At 40.1% G+C, this 22528-nt stretch overlaps 1 protein-coding gene across 1 annotated transcript in view; it reads left to right on the top strand.

The window, feature by feature from the left end:
- CORO2A (coronin 2A) overlaps window positions 1–22528 on the top strand; it is a 418409-nt gene that overhangs the window by 103704 nt on the left and 292177 nt on the right. Inside the window, exon 2 of the mRNA XM_033918127.1 lies at window positions 1835–2035. Within this exon, the coding sequence (XP_033774018.1) occupies window positions 1835–2035 (201 nt within the window). The remainder of the gene's footprint in view (window positions 1–1834; window positions 2036–22528) is intronic.

The raw sequence follows: 22528 nt of genomic DNA, 5'->3' as shown, positions 1-22528 counted from the left end.
GGCTTTAGCTAGGCCGGCCCGCCTTGCATTATCGAAGTGGGCCGACCTAGAAAATGCCCTACGGCTGCTTGATGAAACTATGGCTGCTGCCGCTGCTGGTCTGGAGGTGAAAAGAAAAGGCGTCCCGGCAGCGGCAGCTTAGTCAGAAGGCAGGAAGTCAGCCGGTGTCGGAGATCAGGGCAGAAGGTAGGAAATCAGCTGAGGCAGGCACATTGTGGACACATAAAGTTAGACGTCCTTTACAGAATTTGCTCCTTTTTGTTTCAAAATGGTCTTTAAAGAAACACAGCACAAAAAAATCTAGAATAGGTCAATTTTCAAATCAAAAAGATGAATGCTTTTTGGTTCAAAAATTACTGTTTGGCACTGGATATCTGGACATTTTTGCAAAATGTCTAAAATTGGATTTGGATATCATATCAAAAATGCCCTTCTTAATTTCTATCTATCCCAATTTTGGGACACAAACTGTAGAAGTGTGCACAGCATTATGACCTGTGGAAAATGCAATTGAAGCCAACTCCAGCCTTGATTCTGACTGGTTTTCTTTTTATGGGACCCATACTGTAGAAGTCTCTCTGACATGGGTCTAACTTCTGAACCTCTGAAGCTCACTTCAGCCAAGATCATTTAAGTTTTTCTTTATCGGAATTCCATCCTTTTTATCCTTTCTATCCTGTGTTTATCCCATGCAGTCTTAAATTCTGTCATTGTTTTTGTCTTCAGAAGCTCCCATGGAATGCATTCAAGACATCCACCACCCTTTCTATGAAAAAGTATTTTGACATTGCTCCTAAGTCTATGTCCCTGCAGTCTCATATCATGACCTCTAATTCTACCAATTTCAAGTATTTAAACATCTGTATCATACTTCCCCTATCCCTCCATATTGAGGTCTGCTCTTTTGTCTTTTGGCACAAGCCCCAAATCATTTTTGTTACCTTCCTCTGAACTTCCTCTTTTGATGCCCTTAGCAAGATTAGGCCTCCAAAATCGAATACAGTACTCCAAAAAGGGCCTGACCAATGACTTGTTCAGAAGCATCAGCACCTCATTTTATTCTACTGGATATGGCTTGTATTTGAGTCTGTGATTTTATTGTTTTATGGCTATTTGTGAGTACCTCTCTATTTTTATTATATGGCATTTTAGAATGCATTTGTTTTAATTTACCTTGGGCTACCATGGGTAAGACTTAAGCCAAATAGTAGTAGCTTAATGGTTAGTGCAGTGGGCTGAGAACCTGGGGAACTAGGTTTAATTCCCAGTGCAACTCTTTGTGACCCTCGGCAAGTCTCTCTTCTGTGTCCCAGGAAAAACTTAAAATTGTAAGCCCACTGGGGACAGTACCTGCACATAATGCACAATACCTGTATATAATATATGTAAACCAGTTTAGCGGTATATCAAATACATAGCCCTTTAGCCCTTTGAACCTTTTTGGTATAAGTACAGTGCTACCAGATGTATTAGTTCAGCGCTGCCAGATATATGCAGCACTGTACAAATGAGGAATAGCATCTGCCATCTTGAGGGATTGAGACTGTATTTATGAGTGAAGTTTATTCCTGTCATGGTAAATGCAAAACAAACTACTCTAAACTGGTCATTAATTTGAGACCAGCTTCCTTAGTGAAAGGGTAGACTTGTTTATATTTTTGAATTTAGCTAATGCCATTTCGGTAATAGCTCAAGGTATGGTATGAAATTGTTGTGTTCAAGTCTCTCTCTCTTTCCTCTCCTTTTTATTTCTGCCTTGATCCCTTTTGCAACCCCCCTCCAAAGCTTTGTATATTTTGAGAAAAATTTCACATTTCTATTTATTTCCTTTCAGATGTCATGGCAAAATCAACATCGGAGTTCAAAATTTCGCCATGTCTTTGGCAAGGCTGCTAACAAGGAGAATTGCTATGACTGTGTGCCCATCACAAAAAATGTGCACGATAACCACTTCTGTGCTGTGAACCAACACTTCGTTGCTGTAGTGATGGAATGTGCTGGAGGTGGAGCTTTCCTAGTTATACCAGTAAAGCAGGTAAGCACTAAAAAGTTTGGATGCAAATGATTCACGCGGACGTTCATCGTAATCCCCAACTCTGCTCTCCGGTTGATCACTGTGAGAGCAACTCACACATGCGCAGAAATGGCAGGGGAAGCCCAAACAGGAGAGAGGCAGGGGAAAGCCTCCTGCCAGTTAGTTGTTCGGGGCAGGAAACCTTTTTTTTTTTTTTTAATGAGCACAGATGCTGTGTATGTTACATACACACAATATCTGCCCATTAAAGCCCCCCCCTGATGACCCTCAACAAACCCAGCACCAGGAATCCCCCCCACTAGCAAAAATTGGCAGGAGGGATACCCATTCCCTCCTGCCACTGAAGGCCCAACTTGCACCAGGTGCCCTCCTCCTCCCCTTTTCTCCCCCAAAAGGCAAGAGGAATACCTACTCCCTCCTGGCACCAGAGGCCTCCCACACCATGTACCTTTTAAGAGAGTTGGGAGCTCTGTCATTCCTCCTCTAAGGCCCGCCTTTCCAAAATGGTGGGCCTTCCCCTCTCCGGTGTATCATATGATGTATAGGGCAAGGTCTAAGGCCCTGATTGGCTCAGATGCCAAAGGCCCCTTGGGAGGGGGCCAGATGCCAAAGGCCCCTTGACTCCTCCCTGATGTAACTCCCAGAATTTTAATAATTGGCATAAATGTGACAGGGCTATCAGCTAAGATAACCATGAAATCAAGGGAGGCATATCCTTTATGTGATATTAGCAAATCTTTAGAATTGAGAAGGCTGAGTTTAAGCCTCTTTGCTGATAGCTACTTGGCAACTGTTGCTAGTTTTTTGTTTAGGTCAAGAATTTCCTATATATTTCCAATAAGAAGTCTAGTGAGGATCTGAATGTCAACTGCAAATACTTATATACCTAAGGTGAGTAATTGTACAATGATCAGGAGAGGCACCATAGAAATATTAAATAAAATAGGAACCAAGATGGAGGCTTGAGGAACTCCACAGTCTAGGCAGTGGTTTCCAACTTTTTTCATGTAACACAGTAACATAGTAAATAACTGCAGATAAAGACCTGAAATTAGTTATACCCGTTAAAAATACATGATTAAATTAACATGTCTCCTGCTTGATATTTCTGGATCATAGACTGTAAAGTCCACCTGGTATTGCCCTAGGTTCCAAATGCTGAAGTTGCCGTGAATATAAGAAAGCTTTCATATCAAGCTTACATATACTACTAATTTTGTAAAGCGCCTTGACCTGCTTGTTCAGACTGAGTATTCAACATTAATTATTATTTTTTTAAATTCTTTATTAGTTTTCCAAACTTACCAACAAGTGCATACAAATAAGCATACAGATATAAACAATTAACAGCACTTATATTTGCACAAATATTAAAAATGAAATACCCTACATCCTCCCCACTCCCTTGCTCTCCCTCCCTATCTGGATATGTGTGGAAAATTAAGGAATTCCAAGACTTAAGGATCTTATCAATTAATCACTCTACAATTTAACAAATGTTTCTAACGGACCCCAGACTTCTTTAAACTTTTTATTGTTTCCCACCTGTTCCACATTCATTCTCTCATACCTGTAATATAAGCACAATGTTTCCCACTAAAAGTAAAGGTTTAACCTGTCATAATTTTTCCAGTTCCTGGTTATCATTTGCATAGCAACCCCCCGTCATAACCAAAAGAAGTCTGGTTTTATGTTTATAAATTGGATTCATAGGTCTCAATGTTCCAAATAAAACCACCTTGTATGTCAATGGCCTAGAAACACCGAGTGTCATATTAATCTTTCCCCATATTAATTTCCAGAAATTGAGTATCAAGGGACAGTAAAACAACAAATGATCCAGTGTCCCTATTTCAAGATTTTGAATTATCCAACTTTTGTAAATGAACTGGGGTCCAAAAAATTCTATATATATACAAAAATTCTATATATATACAAAAAAACCCAAGTTTGTCTCATAGATGCTGACGCTGTACATCTCATCCTCCAAGTCCAAATCCATGGCCATTGTGTAGCAGAAATATGCTGCTTTGTTTCTATACTTCTTTTAAGCTGGTTTTAGGTTTTTTAGTCAAATATTCAGATATTAATTTGTACCACTTGGTGGCTTGATGTCCTTGAAAATCTGCCTGGAAACATAGGCCCAGCAAGCTATACTGATTTTTTAAATTTTGCCAGTCAGGAAACCCCTTCTGATTGGCCTGCTTCAACTGCAACCATTTATAAGCTTAAGACTTTGATATGCTGAATGATTGTTGCAGTTGTAATAAATTTACCATTTTCCCATTTGAAATCACATCACCTAAAGCATGCATGCCTACCTGCAACCAATGTTTCCAGAGGATTTTAGATTTGCCGATTTGTATCTTGGAGTTTAACCATAGGGACTGACATGTAGATTGTTGTACTGGATCAGGAGTTAAGGTATTAATAAATTTTAATGCATTCCAGGTGGAATGAAGAATAATATTGTCCTTGTATATTCGAGGAAGCTTGGTACTCAAAATATGGTTAAGATGTAATGGGATCCACTTCAATACTCACAGCTCTAATAGTAATCAAACTATTAACAACTTATAAATATAAAGTGCTCAGACCCAAAACCATATTATGTCTGTGATAACTACAAACTATGGCTGTAGTGGGACCATCATTGCGCTTTATTGTCCCAAACCACTCATATTAAATATAGTAAAAGATATAATATTCACTTATCTGTGTGTAGAGTGGTTGATAGATGTTCTAACCAAACAACCATAGGAAATATAAAGTGCCAATAAAAAGTGCAGATAAAGATCATTAGCCAAATGACCCCCCGACTCGAGTTTCAGTAACCCTTCCTCAGGAGGGTCACTGTGAAAAAATAAATAAAAATAAAACACACGTGTAAATCCAAAATCACTGATAAAACAAAGTTATCACTACATGCTGCATAAAATTCTCAATTCTGTTATAAATAACATATTCAATACTCTTAGATGCTCATAAACCTACCTTTACTTGGCTGTGATCAACCCGGACAGCATAAAGATCAAGACTAAAAACAGCTCACTGGTTTCCAATTCAACAAAGAATATCCTATAAAGCAGGGGTGCCCACACTTTTTGGGCTTGCGAGCTACTTTTAAAATGACCAAGTCAAAATGATCTACCAACAATAAAATTAAAAAAAAACCACAACGCACACTGTACGCATAGAATTGTTAATTATCATTCCTATTCCAGGGTTTTTTCAAAGAGGTCAAAGCAGATGACTCTATGCACTGTCACCTCAGTAACAACCATACAAAAATAGACAAATACCCACCCCCCTCCCTTTTTACAAAACCACGATAGCAGTTTTTAGCGCAGGGAGCTGCGCTGAATGCCCAGTGCTGCTCTCGACGCTCATAGGCTCCCTGCGCTAAAAACCTCTATTGCGGTTTAGTAAAAGGGGACCATATTGTAAAATATAGAGAGCAGATATAAATTCAGACACATTTTGATCACTAAATTTAAAATAAAATCATTTTTCCTACCTTGTCAGGTGATTTCATGAGTCTCTGGTTGCACTTTCTTCTTCTGACTGTGCATCCAATCTTTCTTCCCTTCTTTTAGCCTGTATGCTTCCTCTCCTCCTGACCTCATTCTCCCCCCCCCCAACATTTTCTTCTTCTCTCCCTGCCCTCTCTTTCTTTCTCTCTTCATGCCCCCTTTCTTTTTTTCTGTTTCTCTTCTTTCCTTCTGTCTCCCTGCCTGCCCTCTTTCTCCCTCCCTGCCCTCCCCCAAGCCACTGCCACTGCCATCGGATAACAGGCCCCCAAAGCCGCCCGCCAAGCTCTCCTTGCTTCGGGCCCACCAGCATTCCTCTCCCCGACGTCAATTTTGCCGTCGGAGAGGAAGTTCCGCTGGCCAGAACTTCCTCTCCGATGGCAGAATTGACGTCGGGGAGAGGAAGGCTGATCGGCCCAAGATCGACCTATTGGGAGAAATGCTGCCGGGTCCTGCCTTTGAGGAAACAGAAAGTAGGCAGGACCTGGCAGCAAGAAGAGCAAATCGCAAGCTTCACTGACCTGTCTCCCGCTTTAGCCCGCGAATGGGGCTCTAACATGTGCGTGCCGGCTTCCCTTCTCTCCCCCCACCCCCACCCCGGACATAACTTCCGGTTTCAGAGGGAAGAGAAGGGAAGCCGGTACAAGCACACGTTAGCCCCCGGAGCATAAATTCTCCAAGCCGTTTTTTTTTTTTTTTTTTTTTTTTTAATGTTGAGCAGCGGAAGCAGCAGCAGAATTCAGAAGCAGGCCAGTCAGGAGGGGAAAAAAAGAAGGGAAGAAGGGAACCCGCTCTGCGATCGACTGGGGTTGCCTGAGCGAGCGACCTGTCGATCGCGATCGACGTGTTGGGCACCCCTGCTATAAAGTATCACTACTAACGTTCAAAATCAGACAGTCAAAATTACCAGCCTTTCTGGATAGACTCCTTATTCCACAATCTACTTCATGAACCCTAAGATCAACAAATCAACATCTTCTTACAATTCCTTCTTTGAAGGTAATTAATACAAGGCGGAATGAAATATTCTTGGTAACGGCACCCTAGCAATGGAATCACTTACCTATACACCTCCGGGAAGCAGTGGCGTATCTAGGGTATGTGTCACTCGGGGCCCATCATTTTTTGACACCCCCCCATGTAAAAAAATATTTTTTGTTATAACCATGAAACAGAATAAATGGTCATAATAGAAACAGGCAGTGAAAATTTTCTTTTATTGAACCTCATATATGTAACCATTATTCCAAACATAACATAAATTATGTCTGAATTGTCATGACATCAGAAGTACATATGGAGTAGTTGCAGGTGATGCTTGGAACAGTTCTGATTGTGTTAGTTCGGTTTTATGTGTTTTTTGAATAGAAGGGTTTTTATTTCTTTTTTGAAGGTTTAGTCTGTGGTTGAGGTCAATAGGTTGTAGAGTTGGGGTTGAGTGTTAGGAGGTTGTCGAACAGTTTTTATTCTTTTGACGATTTTGGTTGGAGGGTGTGTGAATGGCGTGTGAGTTCTCCTATGTCTGGTTGAGGTGGATTTGAATTATTTAGCTGAAGAAATTAGTAACCTCCCCCCATTCCACACACATTAATTCTCTTCCATTTTTGTTCCCATTCTAAAAAACACTGATAAGTTCCCAGAAAAAAAATACATTAAAATAAAAAGTGAAAACAAAGGCCCCTACAGATGAGAACATAACATAAGAATAGCCTAACTGTGTCAGACCAATGATCCATCATGCCCAGTAGCCCATTCTCATGGTAACCAATCCAGGTCATTAGTACCTGGTCAAAACCCAAAGAGTAGCAACATTCCATGCTACCAATCCAGGGCAAGCAGACACTTCCCCCATGTCTTTAATAACAGACTATGGACTTTTCCTCCAGGAATTTGTCCAAACCTTTCTTAAAATCAGCAACGCTATATGCTTTTACCATAACTTCTGGCCACTTCATTTTTAAGCTTAGATCTTTCCTTCCAAACAGAGACCTTGCTAGATGTCAAATACAGAAAGAACAAGGTAACTTCACAAGGACTTAGCTGTACAGGAAATGTGAATCTGCTCATAAACCCACCATATAGTGCAAAAATATGCAAAGGTCTGGTTTTTTCTTTCGATCACTACATAGCCTAATGCCACACAAGCAGCGCTGTTACAAACATATTCTGAAGGTCAATGCTAAGGTTAACAAAATTTCCTTCCTTGGACCACAAGGAGATACTGACAAACCACTGAAAGAGATCCCAAAACAACTACCCAGGCACAACACCCAAAGACCCACTCAGTGTGTGAACCAATTGAGTGGAGTGGACTAACTGGGGGGTGGAAATGGGCCTGGAGTTTGCTCAGCAGAATTTCCCAGACCACCTCTTCCTCTCAACACATTGACACGCTGCCACCACCATTAGGAACACCTCACCGGGTAGGCCAGCAATGCTTATAAACTTTATAAAACACATTATTATATTTTCTTATAAAGCACATATTTTAACTGAACTCTCTGACATCCTCAGCCTTGCCATTCACAAAAATAGAAGGAAGAAAAGTTCCCGTTTCCTGCTGTCTCATGTCCCCGGCCTATACAATATTTTTCTTCTGCAGACCCTTCAAAAGTCTGACCAAATCCTTGTTTCACTTGCATTATAAAGTACTGAGGATGCCATCTCTCCACAATCCCAGGTCCTAAAGTCTAAGACAGTAGCACAAACTAGTGGTGCCCGATTCAAGAAAAAAAAAAAAAAAAAAAAAATTTCAATTCGATTCAGCCTATTGAATTGGTTTTTCGATTCAACTTTCCTGCCCAATTGGGTGGTTTGTTTTTTTTCAAAACATTCTGGTGGGTTTATTTTATAGCTTTTTCACCCCCCTTTGGCTTCTCCTAACCACACTGGCACTGTGGTGTAAATAAAATAAAGAAACAAACAGGACTTTTCTTCTCTCTATTAAATCCTTGCTCACGTTTGCGGTCTAACACCAGCTCTGGCAGGATACACATTTCAAATCTGACATATTGTAATCACAAAACAGAAAATAAAATTAGTTTTTCTACCTTTTGTTGTCTGGTTATTTTTCAAATCTTGTTGGTCCAAGGCTCTGGTTGTCTTCTGATAACTTGCTTGCCAGGGTCTCCTTCTTCCTTCTTTCTGTATGCTAACCATCCATCTGCCATCTCTGTCCTCCCCGTTTCCCTTCCCTCCCCAGGAGGTCTGACATCTTTCCTTTTTTCGTCTCCCTCCACAGATCCATCTTTTCTTAACTACCCTTTCATCCAGCATCTCTCCCTCCTTCCCCACCACCCCAGGGTCCACCATCTCTCCCTTTCTTTTCCCATTACCCTCCTACCAGTATCTCTATCCCCCCTCCACACCATCCCTTATGTCCAACTTCTCTCCCTTTCTGTTCCTTCCCTCTCTAAAAACCATGGTCCATCATCTCTCTCCATCTTCTCTATTTTCAGACCCATTATTTCTTCCCACCCAAAGTCTGGCATATGCGCCTCTCTTTGAACCCCACCATTCCTTCCGTGTATTTCTATACCAGGGCCCCCCTCCCTGAAGGCTTTTCCCCCCTCTTAAAGGTCTGCATCCCACCCCCGAAGGCCTGCAACCCCCTTGAAGGCCTGCCCCCCCTTGAAGGCCGGCCTGCCTGCCTGATCCCCTTGAAGGCCTGTCCCTCCCCTTGAAGGCCTGCCTGTCCCCCCTTGAAGGCCTGTCCCTCCCTTGAAAGCCTGCCTGCCTGTCCCCCCCCTTGAAGGCCTGTCCTTCCCTTGAAAGCCTGCCTGCCTTTCCCCCCTTTGAAGGCCTTCAGGATTTTGAAGGTTTCTATCATGTCTCCTCTAAGTCTCCGCTTTTCCAGGGAAAATAGCCCCAGCTTTTTCAATCTATCAGCATATGAGAAGTTTTCCATACCCTTTATCAGTTTAGTCGCTCTTCTCTGGACTCCCTCAAGTACTGCCATGTTCTTCTTGAGGTAAGGCGACCAGTACTGGACACAGTACTCCAGATGCGGGCGCACCATTGCACGATACAGTGGCATGATGACTTCCTTCGTCCTGGCAGTGATACCCTTTTTAATGATACCCAACATTTGGTTTGCTTTCCTTGAGGCTTTCGCGCATTGTGCCGACGCCTTCATTGTTGTGTCTACCATCACAATTGGTTCATGTAGACAGCTTGTACATTTTGTTTCTTGTAAATGGAATATCTAAAGTTGAACATCCTGACACATATTGGCTTTGCCGGCACTTGCCACATGGTTGATAAGGCTCAAAATTCAAAGATATGTTGATATTATTCTTATATTTGAGTTTCTCACCTAAATTTGGAGAACTTGAAAAAGCAAATTTGGGATAATTTGTCAAAGCTGAGTGAAATTGAACAATAGGCCAATGCTTCTGGATAATTTTTTTAATCGCATTGCTCTGGTCAGAATAATGTAAAACACAAGCCAATTCATTCTGATTCGAGCAAGATGCAGGTTGTAATAGCCATTGTCTATGGCAGTTCTTGGCTCTTTTCCAAGCTCGTCTAACAATCTTTTCTGGATAGCCCCTACTCCTAAATTTCAGGTACATTCCTCTGGCTTGAGTATCAAAGTCACCATCCTCGGAACAAATCCTTCTCAACCGCAGGAACTGACCTGCAGGAATGCTATTACGAAGAATCCGAGGGTGGAAGCTTTGATACTGCAATAAAGTGTTATGATCAGACTCCTTCAAGTGCAGGCTGGTGGTGAAGATATGCTCATGTTTATAAACTTCTATATCTAGAAACAATATCTTACCAAAATCAGTTTTACTCGTAAATTGAATATTGATATCAAAATGATTAAGTTCGCTTCATAATAGCATTCCTGCAGGTCAGTTCCTGCGATTGAGAAGGATTTGTTCCGAGGATGGTGACTCTGATACTCAAGCCAGAGGAATGTACCTGAAATTTAGGAATAGGGGCTATCCAGAAAAGATTGTTAGACGAGCTTGGAAAAGAGCCAAGAACTGCCATAGACAATGACTATTACAACCTGCATCTCGCTTGAATCAGAATGAATTGGGTTGTGTTTTACCTTATTCTGACCAGAGCAATGCGATTAAAAAAATTATCCAGAAGCATTGGCCTATTGTACAATTTCACTCAGCTTTGACAAATTATCCCAATTTGCTTTTCAAGATCTCCAAATTTAGGTGAGAAACTCAAATATAAGAATAATATCAACATATCTTTGAATTTTGAGCCTCATCAATCATGCGGCAAGTGCTGGCAATGCCAATATGTGTCAGGATATTCAACTTTAGATATTCCATTTACAAGAAACAAAGTGTACAAGCTGTCTACAGGAACCAATTTTGATTCAAGTGGAGTTGTCAATTATGTAATATGTCCTTGTAATAAATACTATATAGGACACACTATTAGAAAAATCAAAGTTCGGGTTACTGAACATTTGAGTAATATAAGGAAAGGTAGGATATCAGCTCCTCTAGTCAGTCATTGGCAGCAATTGACTCATTCCATTGATTCATTTAGAAACACCGTGCTCTACCACGCTAAGGATTTCTCTGGGGATATTTCCAAGTTCTTATTAACTAAAGAACATAAATTCATTTTCAATTGGCAGACATTATCTCCAGTTGGTCTCAATATGGAGATTGACTGTTTTCAATTATGAATTAATAGCTACGTTCATTATTTCCCTTAGTTAGTTCCTGCCTTCTTTCTTAGTTCTTCCTCTGATGTCACTGATGGGGTGGAGCTTCCTGTGTAACATAAATAGCTGTGTTGTTACAGCCGCTGCTGTTTCAGTCTTGATCTTTATGCTGTCCGGGTTGATCACAGCCAAGTAAGGGTAGGTTTATGAGCATCTAAGAGTATTGAATATGGTATTTATAACAGAATTGAGAATTTTATGCAGCATGTAGTGATAACTTTGTTTTATCAGTGATTTTGGATTTACACGTGTGTTTTATTTTTATTTTTTTCACAGTGTCCCCTCCTGAGGAAGGGTTACTGAAGCTTGAGTTGGGGGATCATTTGGCTAATAATCTTTATCTGCACTTTTTATTGGCACTTTATATTTCCTATGGTTGTTAACCACTCTACACTACAGATAAGTGAATATTATATCTTTTACTATATTTAATATGAGTGGTTTGGGGCAATAAAGCGCAATGATGGTCCCACTACAGCCATAGTTTGTAGTTATCACAGACATAATATGGTTTTGAGTCTGAGCACTTTATATTTATAAGTTGTTAATAGTTTGATTACTATTAGAGCTGTGAGTATTGAAGTGGATTCTAGTTATCCTCACAGATTATTACATTTATTTCACTAGTGTAATATTATAAGACGTAATGGGGCCATAAGATGACTTTCCAATATCAGCCAATCCGGCAGATTCTCCATGAGTTCAGGAAGGATCCCATACATACCCTTACGCATAATAAAGGCTTGGTGATACCTGTAAAAATTTGGAAAAGTTACCTCTCCCACCAATTGTGATTTTTGCAAAGATACTAAGGCTATTCTAGCAGTTTTACCAAGCCAAAGGAATTTTGTAAGAATCGCATTCAGTTTTTTATAAAAGTAACTTTGAGAATAAACTGGCAACATACTCATTTGGTAACAAACTACAGGCAAGATCATCATTTTGATGGTTTGGACTCTCCCGCACCAAGAAAAATATAATGGATTCCAATGCTCACACATTTCTTTAACCTTCAACAATAAAGATTTTTCATTTACTGTAATTGTGTATATAAAAACTTTCGAGTGGGAGAGCAAATCCATAAGAACATAAGAAGTGCCTCTGCTGGGTCAGACCAGAGGTCCTTCATGCCCAGCAGTCTGCTCGCGCGGTGGCCCAACAGGTCCAGGACCTGTGTAGTAGTCCTCTATCTATACCCCTCTATCCCCTTTTCCTTCAGAAAACTGTCCAATCCCTTCTTGAACCCTAATACGTACTCTGTCCTATCACGCCCTCTGGCAGCGCATTTCAGGTGTCCACCTCCCGTTGGGTGAAGAAAAACTTCCTAGCATTGGTTTTGAATCTGTCCCTTTTCAACTTTTCCGAATACCCTCTCGTTCTTGTGGTTTTCAAAAGTTTGAAGAATCTGTCCCTCTCTACTTTCTCCATGCCCTTCATGATCTTGTAAGTCTATCATATCCCCTCTTCTCCAGGGAAAAGAGTCCCAGTTTCTCATATCTCTCAGTGTATGAAAGGTTTTCTAAACCTTTTATCAGACGTGTTGCTCTCCTCTGAACCCTCTCGAGTATTGCCATATCCTTCTTAAGGTATGGCGACCAATATTGGATGCAGTACTCCAGATGCGGACACACCATCGCCCGATATATCATCAGGATAACTTCTTTCGTTCTGGTTGTAATACCCTTCTTGATTATATCTAGCATTCTATTTGCTCTCTTAGTGGCCCCTGCGCACTGTGCCGACGGCTTCATTGTCTTGTCCACTATTACCCCCAAATCCCTTTCTTGGGTACTCTCGCTTAATAACATCCCTCCCATCGTATAGCTGTACCTCAGGTTTCTGCTTCCTACATGCAATACTTTACATTTCTCTACATTGAACTTCATCTGCTATCTCGTCGCCCACTCCCCTAGTTTGTTCAGGTCCCTTTGTAATTCTTCGCAGTCCTCTTTAGTCCGAGCACCACTAAATAGTTTGGTGTCGTCTGCAAATTTTATTATTTCACACTTCATCCCTGTTTCTATATCATTTATAAATATATTGAATAGCAACGGTCCAAGCACTGACCCTTGCGGAACACCACTCGTGACCCTCCTCCAGTTTGAGTAGTGGCCCTTTACTCCTACTGCCTACCCGCCAACCAATTTCTGATCCATCTATGTACATCTCCTTCCACCCCATAGTTCTTCAGTTTCTGAAGTAGGCGTTCATGGGGTACCTTGTCAAAGGCTTTTTGGAAATCTAAATATATGATGTCTATGGGGTCCCCTTTGTCCATCCCTTTGTTAATTCCTTTGAAAAGAAATGAGTGTAAATGTTAGGGACGTACACGTTACACAGCAACAGCTTATGTCCTCAAATCTCCCCAAGGACCAACACAAAGCTACCTTCTTTGTCTTGAAGGACTTTATGCATGTGAAAGGGTAGCCTGTGGACCAAAATGGCCACCCCACATTGACAGCTATTATAAGAGGAAAAATACATCTCTCCAACCCAGTCCCTTCTCAGTTTCTCTTGTTCTACTATATTGAGGTGCGTTTCATGCAGGAAGGCAATATCAACCTGTTCTTTGCAAAATCAGGTTAGTAATTTCTTACGTTTGATAGGCGAGTGGAGCCCATCTACATTAAATATGGTGAGTTTCAATTTAACCATACTCTACTTGCCCTGCAGTGTAAATGAAAAACCAGGTCTGTCCTGAATGGAGTGGGAGAAGGACACCCCAGCCAGGTTCCCCCTCCAGGCATATGCGGAGACAGGCCCCCCAGAAATTGCAGAAGTGTACAGAACAATGGAACTTGCTTAACGCTGCCCCCACTCCCAAGCCACCACACTCACACCCTACACACACATCCCCAAACACACCGGGGTTAGTAAGTAAACAGTGTTCCAGGCAGGTATAGAAAGACATTAGATGCAGGCAGCTTATCCAATAAAGCACGGAGATCCGCAGGGTTGTCCAGGGTAAAGGTCCCATTGTTATGATTGATGCGGACCCTGGCTGGATACTGGAGTGCGAATTTGATCCCTCTCATGTGGAGTTGGGTGCAATAAGGGGCTTGTGCCCGCTGGCGCTCAGCTTAACGGAAAAATCCTAGATACAATAGATATCACAGATAAAGTATGCTCGTGGTTTGAAGGATTCCTAAAATCAAGAACCTATAGAGTAAAATCAGACAAAGAAAAATCTGAACCTTGGTCAAACCCCTGTGGAGTTCCCCAGGGATCCCCTCTTATCTCCTACACTCTTCAACCTCTATACAGCCTCCCTCAGCTCCCACCTGGACAAACAAGGCATAACCTCATACAGCTATGCAGATGACATCACCATTCTCGTACCCTTCGATCAACCAAAACCCTCCATGACAGACACAATACACCAAACACTAAAATCAGTAGCGACCTGGATGAAAGATTACAAACTGAAATTGAGCCTAGATAAAACTAAATTCATCCTCCTCGAAAACAACAAAATACCAACCATAACCAACATTGAAATCAATGCAATCAACTACCCCATACAACCCACTCTAAAATTGCTAGGAATAACAATCGACAGATGCTGCACTATGCATCCGCAAATCAATAAAACAATACATTCTCAGTCATGAGAAACTTAAGACAAGTTTGGAAAATCTTCGAAAAAACACAATTCCAGCTCATAGCACAGTCCCTAATACTAGGCCTACTAGACTACTGTAATATCCTCTATCTCCCCTACCCTGCAACAATAACAAAACAACTACAATCCATAACACAGCACTAAGACTCATCTGTTCATTGAAGAAACATGACCACATTACAAAAGCATTTCTCAAATCACACTGGCTTCCAATCCTAGCAAGAATACAATTTAAATTCTACTGTCTACTATTTAAGACTTTATATGGAGACAGTCCAAACTACATCCTCATCCACAACACCTCAACCAGACATAGGAAAACTCACACCCCATTCTCATACCCCCCAATTAAAGAGATCAAATGGAAAAAACTATATGATGGCCTACTAGCCACTCAAGCAGCCAAACTAGACAACCAAATCACCAATCTATTGACGGCATCCCTAGACTACAAAACTTTTAGAAAAGAAATAAACATCATACTCTTCAAGAAATCCCTGAAAAAGAAATAACACCGCAAGTATCAAACACTGCCTCTCACCAAAGCCAACTACCCTAAACAAATAACCATACTCATTTCTTACTCTCTTTGAAAATGACCAAATTTCTTTTTGGTAAGATCTTTTTTTGTAATGCTTCCTTGATAATTCTTTTGTAATCTGCCTTGAACTGCAAGGTAATGGTGGAATAGAAATCCCTAATATAATGTAATGTAATAAGGGAGAGCCTTAGCTAACCTCAGAGCCAATAGTTTAGCCAGAATTTTTCCATCCACATTAATTAAAGAAATTGGCCTGTAGTTTGAAACCAACATGGGATTTCTATTTGGCTTTGGCAAAACAATTGTTAAAGCTTCTGTCATATTACCTATCTGACCCTTCGTCAGTTGTAATTGATATAATTTAAACAGATGAGGTAACAATATAGTTTGAAAAGATTTGAAAAACTCCGCTGTGAATCTATCACTACCCAGAGCGGATCCAGCTCTGAGAGCTTCAACGCTGACTGGAGTTCAGTAAATGATATAGGCGCCTCAAGTTTTTCCTTTGCATGCTCGGGAATTTTTGGCCCATTAATTAAATTTAAAAATTCTCTTCCTTCATTTTCTTTGTTTGAATATAGCTCAGAAGAATATAAGGCTTTATAATAATCCAGAAATTGATTTAAAACATCCAGAATGTGGGTAGAAATTTTTCCTTTTTCATCAATAATGGCCATAATCTTTACTTTTCTCTTTTTAGCTGTAAGATAATTTGCCAATACTCTTCCCGCTTTATTCAAGTTCCCATAATATACAGCTTGCTGACAAAACAAATAATTTCTAGCCAATTGCAAGCAAATCTCATTATATTTATATTTAGCTTTTAACAGGGCATTCAAAATACCTTGTTCCCATTTTAAAACCAATTGTGATTCTAAAACTGAAATAATTTGTTCCAATTTAGAAAACTGTAATTTGAATAATTTCCTAACATGTGCCGAATATGAAATAATCTACCCTTGTATAGTTGCCTTAAAAGCATCCCAAAGAATTTCCAAAGAGATTTCCTCCGCAGTATTGAGTATTTGAGTCTGCATGCAGTGTATTATTGAACCTCTATATGGTTCTATTAGAATCTTCTTCAGTGAACTGATATTCTATCCAAATTCCAGCATGATCTGACAAAATGATCGAATCTATGCTGGCTTTTGTAACCTGTTGAATTAAGTGATCAGAAACAAAAAAATAATAAATTCTTGAGAATGATTTATGAACTTGTGAACAGAATGTAAAATCTCGAGCATTAAAATGAAAAATCTGTCATATATCCTTTAATCCACATGTGTGTATAAGATTATTCAAACCTAATGATTTTAATTGTCTACTTGGTTGTTTATCTATTTTTTAAAAATCTACCTGATTAGTGTTCGGTGCATAAATATTAAGAGGTATCAGGGTATCTTTTCCTGAAGTCATATTTACATAGAGCCATCTACCCATTGGATCTGCCCTAAAGTTATCAAATTTAGCAGAAATCTTTTATTAATTAGGATTGCCACACCTGCTTTTTTCCTTATTGCAGGAGCGAAAAAACAATGTTTTATCCACCCCCCTTCTAATTTAGCCATTTCCACTGCTGATAGATGAGTTTCCTGTATAAAATAAATATCTGTTTGCTGGTTTTTCAGGAAATTATAACGAATCTTTCCACACACATCCAGAATCCTAAACTAAAAACCCTCCCACTCCCTCCCCTAACCCATCCCTTTAAGTATCTTAAAAACTTGGGTGCAAGCATACAGACCAGCAATTACCATCCTCCCCTAGGCACCTTAAAACTTCCTCAAAAATGAATCCTCCCCATTTAATAAATATTACTAAATAATTACAATTTCCAATTATGCTAAACTAAAACATAATCTAATTAACTTATTAAGCACTAAATGTTCAAATGATCATTGTATAATATAAATCATTTAACCCCTATAGCAATCTAGAATAAAATAATTCTTCAAACAATACACTACTTTGAGCTTTGAGTAGTATCACATTCTATGTTCATTTTATTTAAAATTATTACTCTAATTAATTAATTAATTATTTAAAATAATAAATTACATCTATAGAAAAAGAATATCTCATGAACCACTATAACAACTCTAGGTATTAAGTTAAAACCTTATCAAATAAATAAGGTGAAATTAAGACCTCAGCTTGTAGCAATAATGAATTAAATAAACTGACAAGTCAATACATTCATAAAAATTAAATTCATAAACCATCTCATGTAATATTGTATTCAATCACACAGTAATCACACACTCCACCTTTTAATTCACAACTACCCTAGAAACCCCAACCTAAAATAATTCTATTCCTATTTACCCATTCATACATCCAGTTTCCACTACTATATAACCATGCATTATAAGCCAGAGCATTATATCCATATAATTATTTTAGTGTCCTTTGCACTTTGCTCTGGTCAATTAATCGCTGCTTTTCTTTACAGGGTAAAAGCTTACTAGCACTTTCTGTTACTGGCACTGAGGATCCCAGATCAAACAAAATATTTTCCCAGCTGTCATGAGTCATTCGGAACATTTTAGAATTTTAACTTTACTTCCATAAAATAACAGTTTCTCTGTGGAACTCTCCTGTAACCATGGTAATCATCCAATTAAAATAAGCAGCAGCTATCTTTCCTCACAAATTCCACCATGTTTTAACCAAATATGAAATAAAACAAAAATGATCCTCAAAGTTTTAAAGTTTGAATCACAGAAATTCATGACATTCTATCTGCAAATTGAGAAATATCTTCTTGCAATTTCACAGGGTCTTCATAATGAATGGTCTTATTAGAGTATGTAACCCTCATCACCACCGGGTATAGTAATCCTTATGTTGCTCCCATCTGCCTTAGTTTACATTCTTAGTTGTGGGTGGAGCATCAAAAAATGCTTCCTTGTATTTGCAGTGGCCTTTGCAAAGCCAGGCAAGAATAAAATGCGTGCCTCTTCCTATTTTAAATTCCTTTTCTCTTTGGTAGCCCCTAAAATTTCCAGAGCTTGTGGGAATTGCTGTACCTTAAAGATTAGTGACCTAGTGCCACTTTGACCGTTATTTCGCTGTGATGGCACTCTGTGTGTTCTTTCAAATTCCAATGGCTGTTTAAAGTTCAAAGAGAGTATCTTAGGTATAAAATCATCCAGAAATTTGATAGTATCTGCCCCCTCAGCTCCCTCTGGAAGACCTAGCAATCTGACATTTTTTCTTCTGCCCCTGTTGTTAAGATCCTCGAGGTTTTTAGTCAAACGCAGAATAACTTTGTGATCTGCCTGGGATTGAATCAAGCTTGCTTCAGTTTCAGATACCCTGTGCTCTAAGCTTTCCAAACAAGCATTAGAGACTTGTACTTGTTTTGCCAAATTTGCCATCTCCTCCTGAACTGTTGAAAGTTTAACTGAGTTGTCTTGTAACTTGATAGAGTTGTCTTGCAGCATTTCTATAATACTTTTTCATCTCTCCTATCAGCTGCTCTAAAAGTTCAGTGGACTCCTTTAGAAGCCGTATTTTAGATGGTGTAGAAGGATCAGGCTTTGACCTCTTAACTGAACCCGATGCTGCAAAAGCATTTTCCAGACGCATTTGTCTCCCTGTTGCCATAGTTCCCAAATTCTGAAATTTTTTGGGGAAGAAACAGTATTTCAATTACTGATAGTTGTGCTGTAGGTGCCTTTGAGGGGAGAGCAAAGTACACATCCATCTGCCTCGCAGCCAAGTTCTGGAATCTTAAACATTAAAAATTAATACTAATATTGATTTTACACCACTTCAAGGAAATATTTTAAAAACTCACTTTATTTTGGATTATCAACAGTAGAAAATTCCATAAATGAGACACCTGAATAATATACATAAGAGATTGTTTTCAGTTATTAATAAGTAGGCAAGATTGAAATTAATAATAATAATAATAACTTTATTCTTGTATACCGCAATACCATGGAAGTTCAATGCGGTTAACAATGGAAGAGACTGTACATTTACAGCGATGATACATATTACAGTGTTGTTACATTTACAGAGATGTTACATAAATAGCAGTATTAAAAAGGCATGTACGTTTACAGCGAGGTTACATGTTATAGCGGTGGTACATTTACAGTGATGTTGAATGTGAGGCAGTGAAAAGGCAGGGCAGTTAGATAAAACAGAGATTGAGAAAGAGAGGCCATAGTGGCTTGGGAGGGGGGCGTAGTCAGAGGGAATGGAGGTATTAATGCATTTACAGCATCTGAAGAGCATTTCAGCCAATTGTTTGAAGGATGTGTGTTAGAGACCTCTGATCTAGAGAGTAGGCAGAAGATTATATTGAGCCGGTATATAGCATTAGTTAAATTGGTGAGATAGGAGTGAAACCATTCAAGGATGTGGTCTGACAGTCCTAAATCTGCTGTAGTAGAAGGTGATGTTGATCTATGAAACTGAAAGCTGCTGACAAATCTGAGAGAAAGACAATTTTTTGAGAGCTGATTTGTCTCAGGGATAAAAAGGGGCTCATTTTCAAAAAAAGATAAACGTCCACAAGACAGCATAAACCATTCAAAATAGCCAAATGGTCATTTTTAAAACAGACTTTCCAGATGTCTTTCTGGTCGTTTTGTCTCCAGTATGTCTAAATGTTAAGAGGGTGTGTAGAGGCGTGTTTTGGGTGGGCTTAGGACTTGGATGTTTTGCAGAGTTAATCAAACCGTAAACAAAATGCCCAGGGCATTTTTTTAGACATTTGGAACTAGACTTGTTTTAAAAATGAATAAGGATCAAAAAGGTACCCAAACTGACCAAATGACTACTGGAGAGATTAAGGCATGACTCCCCCCTTACTCTCTCAGTAGTTACTGACCTTCTCCCAACACCCAAAGATGTGGAAAAAGTACATTCTAGCCTGTATTATGAGGGGGTGCTGAAAAGTTTTCAGCCGAACCAACCAACTTCCTAAATTCTGAGCATTATGTTGTCACTGTAGTTTAAAAGAGTGTTATCTTATTTCATTAAGTGCCAATTTGCAGAAACAAAATTCTATGTTTTTGACATTGCTTCAGATCATTGATTTAACCATATCCATATCATTCTCTTCTTGATTGGGCTAATAACTTTTCAGCACCCCCTCTTACAGCTTCATATGGCCACATAGACATCTAAGCCCAGCAGATAAGAGCAGAGGGGCACTCTAGGGGTACTGCTGTGAATGTCACATTTAAAAGTCTCAGGTACACACACCACACGCCGCTACTCATTAAGACTCATTGGCTTCCCATTGAATTTTAATTTTATTTTATTTACATACCACTTACAACCTAAGTGGTTTACATTCAGGTACTCAAGCATTTTTCCCTATCTGTCCTGGTAGGCTCACACTCTACCTAATGTACCTGAACACAGAATCCTTCTATTAACATACAAAATCCCCTTATTCTATACACCTCCCAAAGGTCCCTCCACTCCACATTTCAAAAACTACTTGACATTCCATCACTGAGACACATCAATACAATGCGCTCAAACATTTTCTTAGTTACAGCTCCTACCCTCTGGAATGCTACAACAAATTATCTAAGAGAAGAAAGGTCAGTAACCGACTTTAAGTCCAAATTAAAACCCTACCTATTTAAGGACGCTTTTAATGTATAACAGTCCTGCTAAGGACGCGACCTTCCTGAATTTTATTGACTTACCTGACACCTGATCCCTCTCCTTGTGTTCCTTCCATTTATGCTTTCTATTTTAAATAATGAAATAATAAATTATTTCTATTTTAAATAATAATAACTTGTTCCAGTTTGTCTGTTTCTTTTGTCAAGTCTTTGTATGACAACCTTAAACTTAGTATTTTGTATTTATAAATATATGTACTTTTTAACCTTTGGATGTACATTTCCCCCTCTGTATTTGTGAATTCCATATCTACAGATTTACTTATTCGCAGTTTTAAATGAAAAAAATTACTTTCATATTTCTGGCTATTTTAAGCTCTGTAAGCCCCCCCTTAAGCCTTACCTAGTGGTCTAGTGGGTTTTTGGGGCAGGAGCAATCTTCCCATGCTCCTGCCCCGTGCAGATCGCTTACAGGAAATGGCTCAAGAGACTATGGGAGCTCAAGGCAGCCATTTCCTGTGAGCGATCTGCATGGGGCAGGAGCGTGGGAAGATTGCTCCTGCCTGAAAAACTGCTAGACCACCAGGTAAGACTTAAGGAGGGGCTTTCAGGGCTTAAAATAGCCGAGGAAAGCGGGGGTTAGGGGCAGAACCAGCCCAAATATTATTATTTTCATATTCACGGGCTGGCTCTGCCCCTAACCTCTGCAAATACAGAGGGGGAAGTGTACACCGCCTTGAAATTTTGATTTGGTGGTATAACAAATTTTTAATAAAACTTGAAAGAGAATGACACATCTAGCTACTGGTAGCCATGGGTAACCCGCAGGAACAGGGGGAAAAAAGTCTGGTTGCCTCCACTCTGTGGAGCGGTGAATGGGCTTGTCCCCGCAGTAACGTATCTGTTGCAAGTTGCCTCCCTTTCCATCTATCCCGGTTAGCAGCCCTCCTCGCAATCGTGTAGTCCAACAGCTCCCCCCTCCCTCCTGCCCGATCGCTAGCAGCAAAAAAAACCCTCAACAAACCTGTGGCTTTCCTGGGCTGTGTCATCGCACCTCCCTGGGTGGGCCTACCAGACTCTTCGTAGTCAGGTAGGAGTGCCCAAATGGTCGATTGCGATAGACCAGTAGATCGCAAAGGCAACGTAAGTCGATCGCGTTGCCCTTGCGATCTTTTTCTCCCTGCTGCTTCCCCGAGCCAGGCCTGGTACAAACAAGCGCCAGACTCACAAGACTTCACCTCCGACATCAATTCTGATGTCGGAGAGGAAGTTCTGGGTCAGCCAATCGCTGCCTGACTGGCCTGGAACTTCTTCCCCGGTGTTAGAATTGATGTCGGAGGTGAAGTCTTGTGGGCCCAGTGCTTGTACACGCCAGGCCTGACTTGGGGAAGCAGCAGGGAGAAATCGGCGTGGTGGCTTGGGGAGGGGGATAGGGAAAGAATCAGGGAAGTGGAGAAATTGGCGCGATGGCTTGGGGGGGCAGGTGGAGAGAGAAA

Source organism: Geotrypetes seraphini, chromosome 1 (genome assembly GCF_902459505.1).
Source record: "Geotrypetes seraphini chromosome 1, aGeoSer1.1, whole genome shotgun sequence".
Classification (NCBI taxonomy): Eukaryota; Metazoa; Chordata; class Amphibia; order Gymnophiona; family Dermophiidae; genus Geotrypetes; species Geotrypetes seraphini.
The sequence above is the reverse complement of the archived record's forward strand: the minus strand, read 5'-3'. Positions and strand labels throughout refer to the sequence as shown.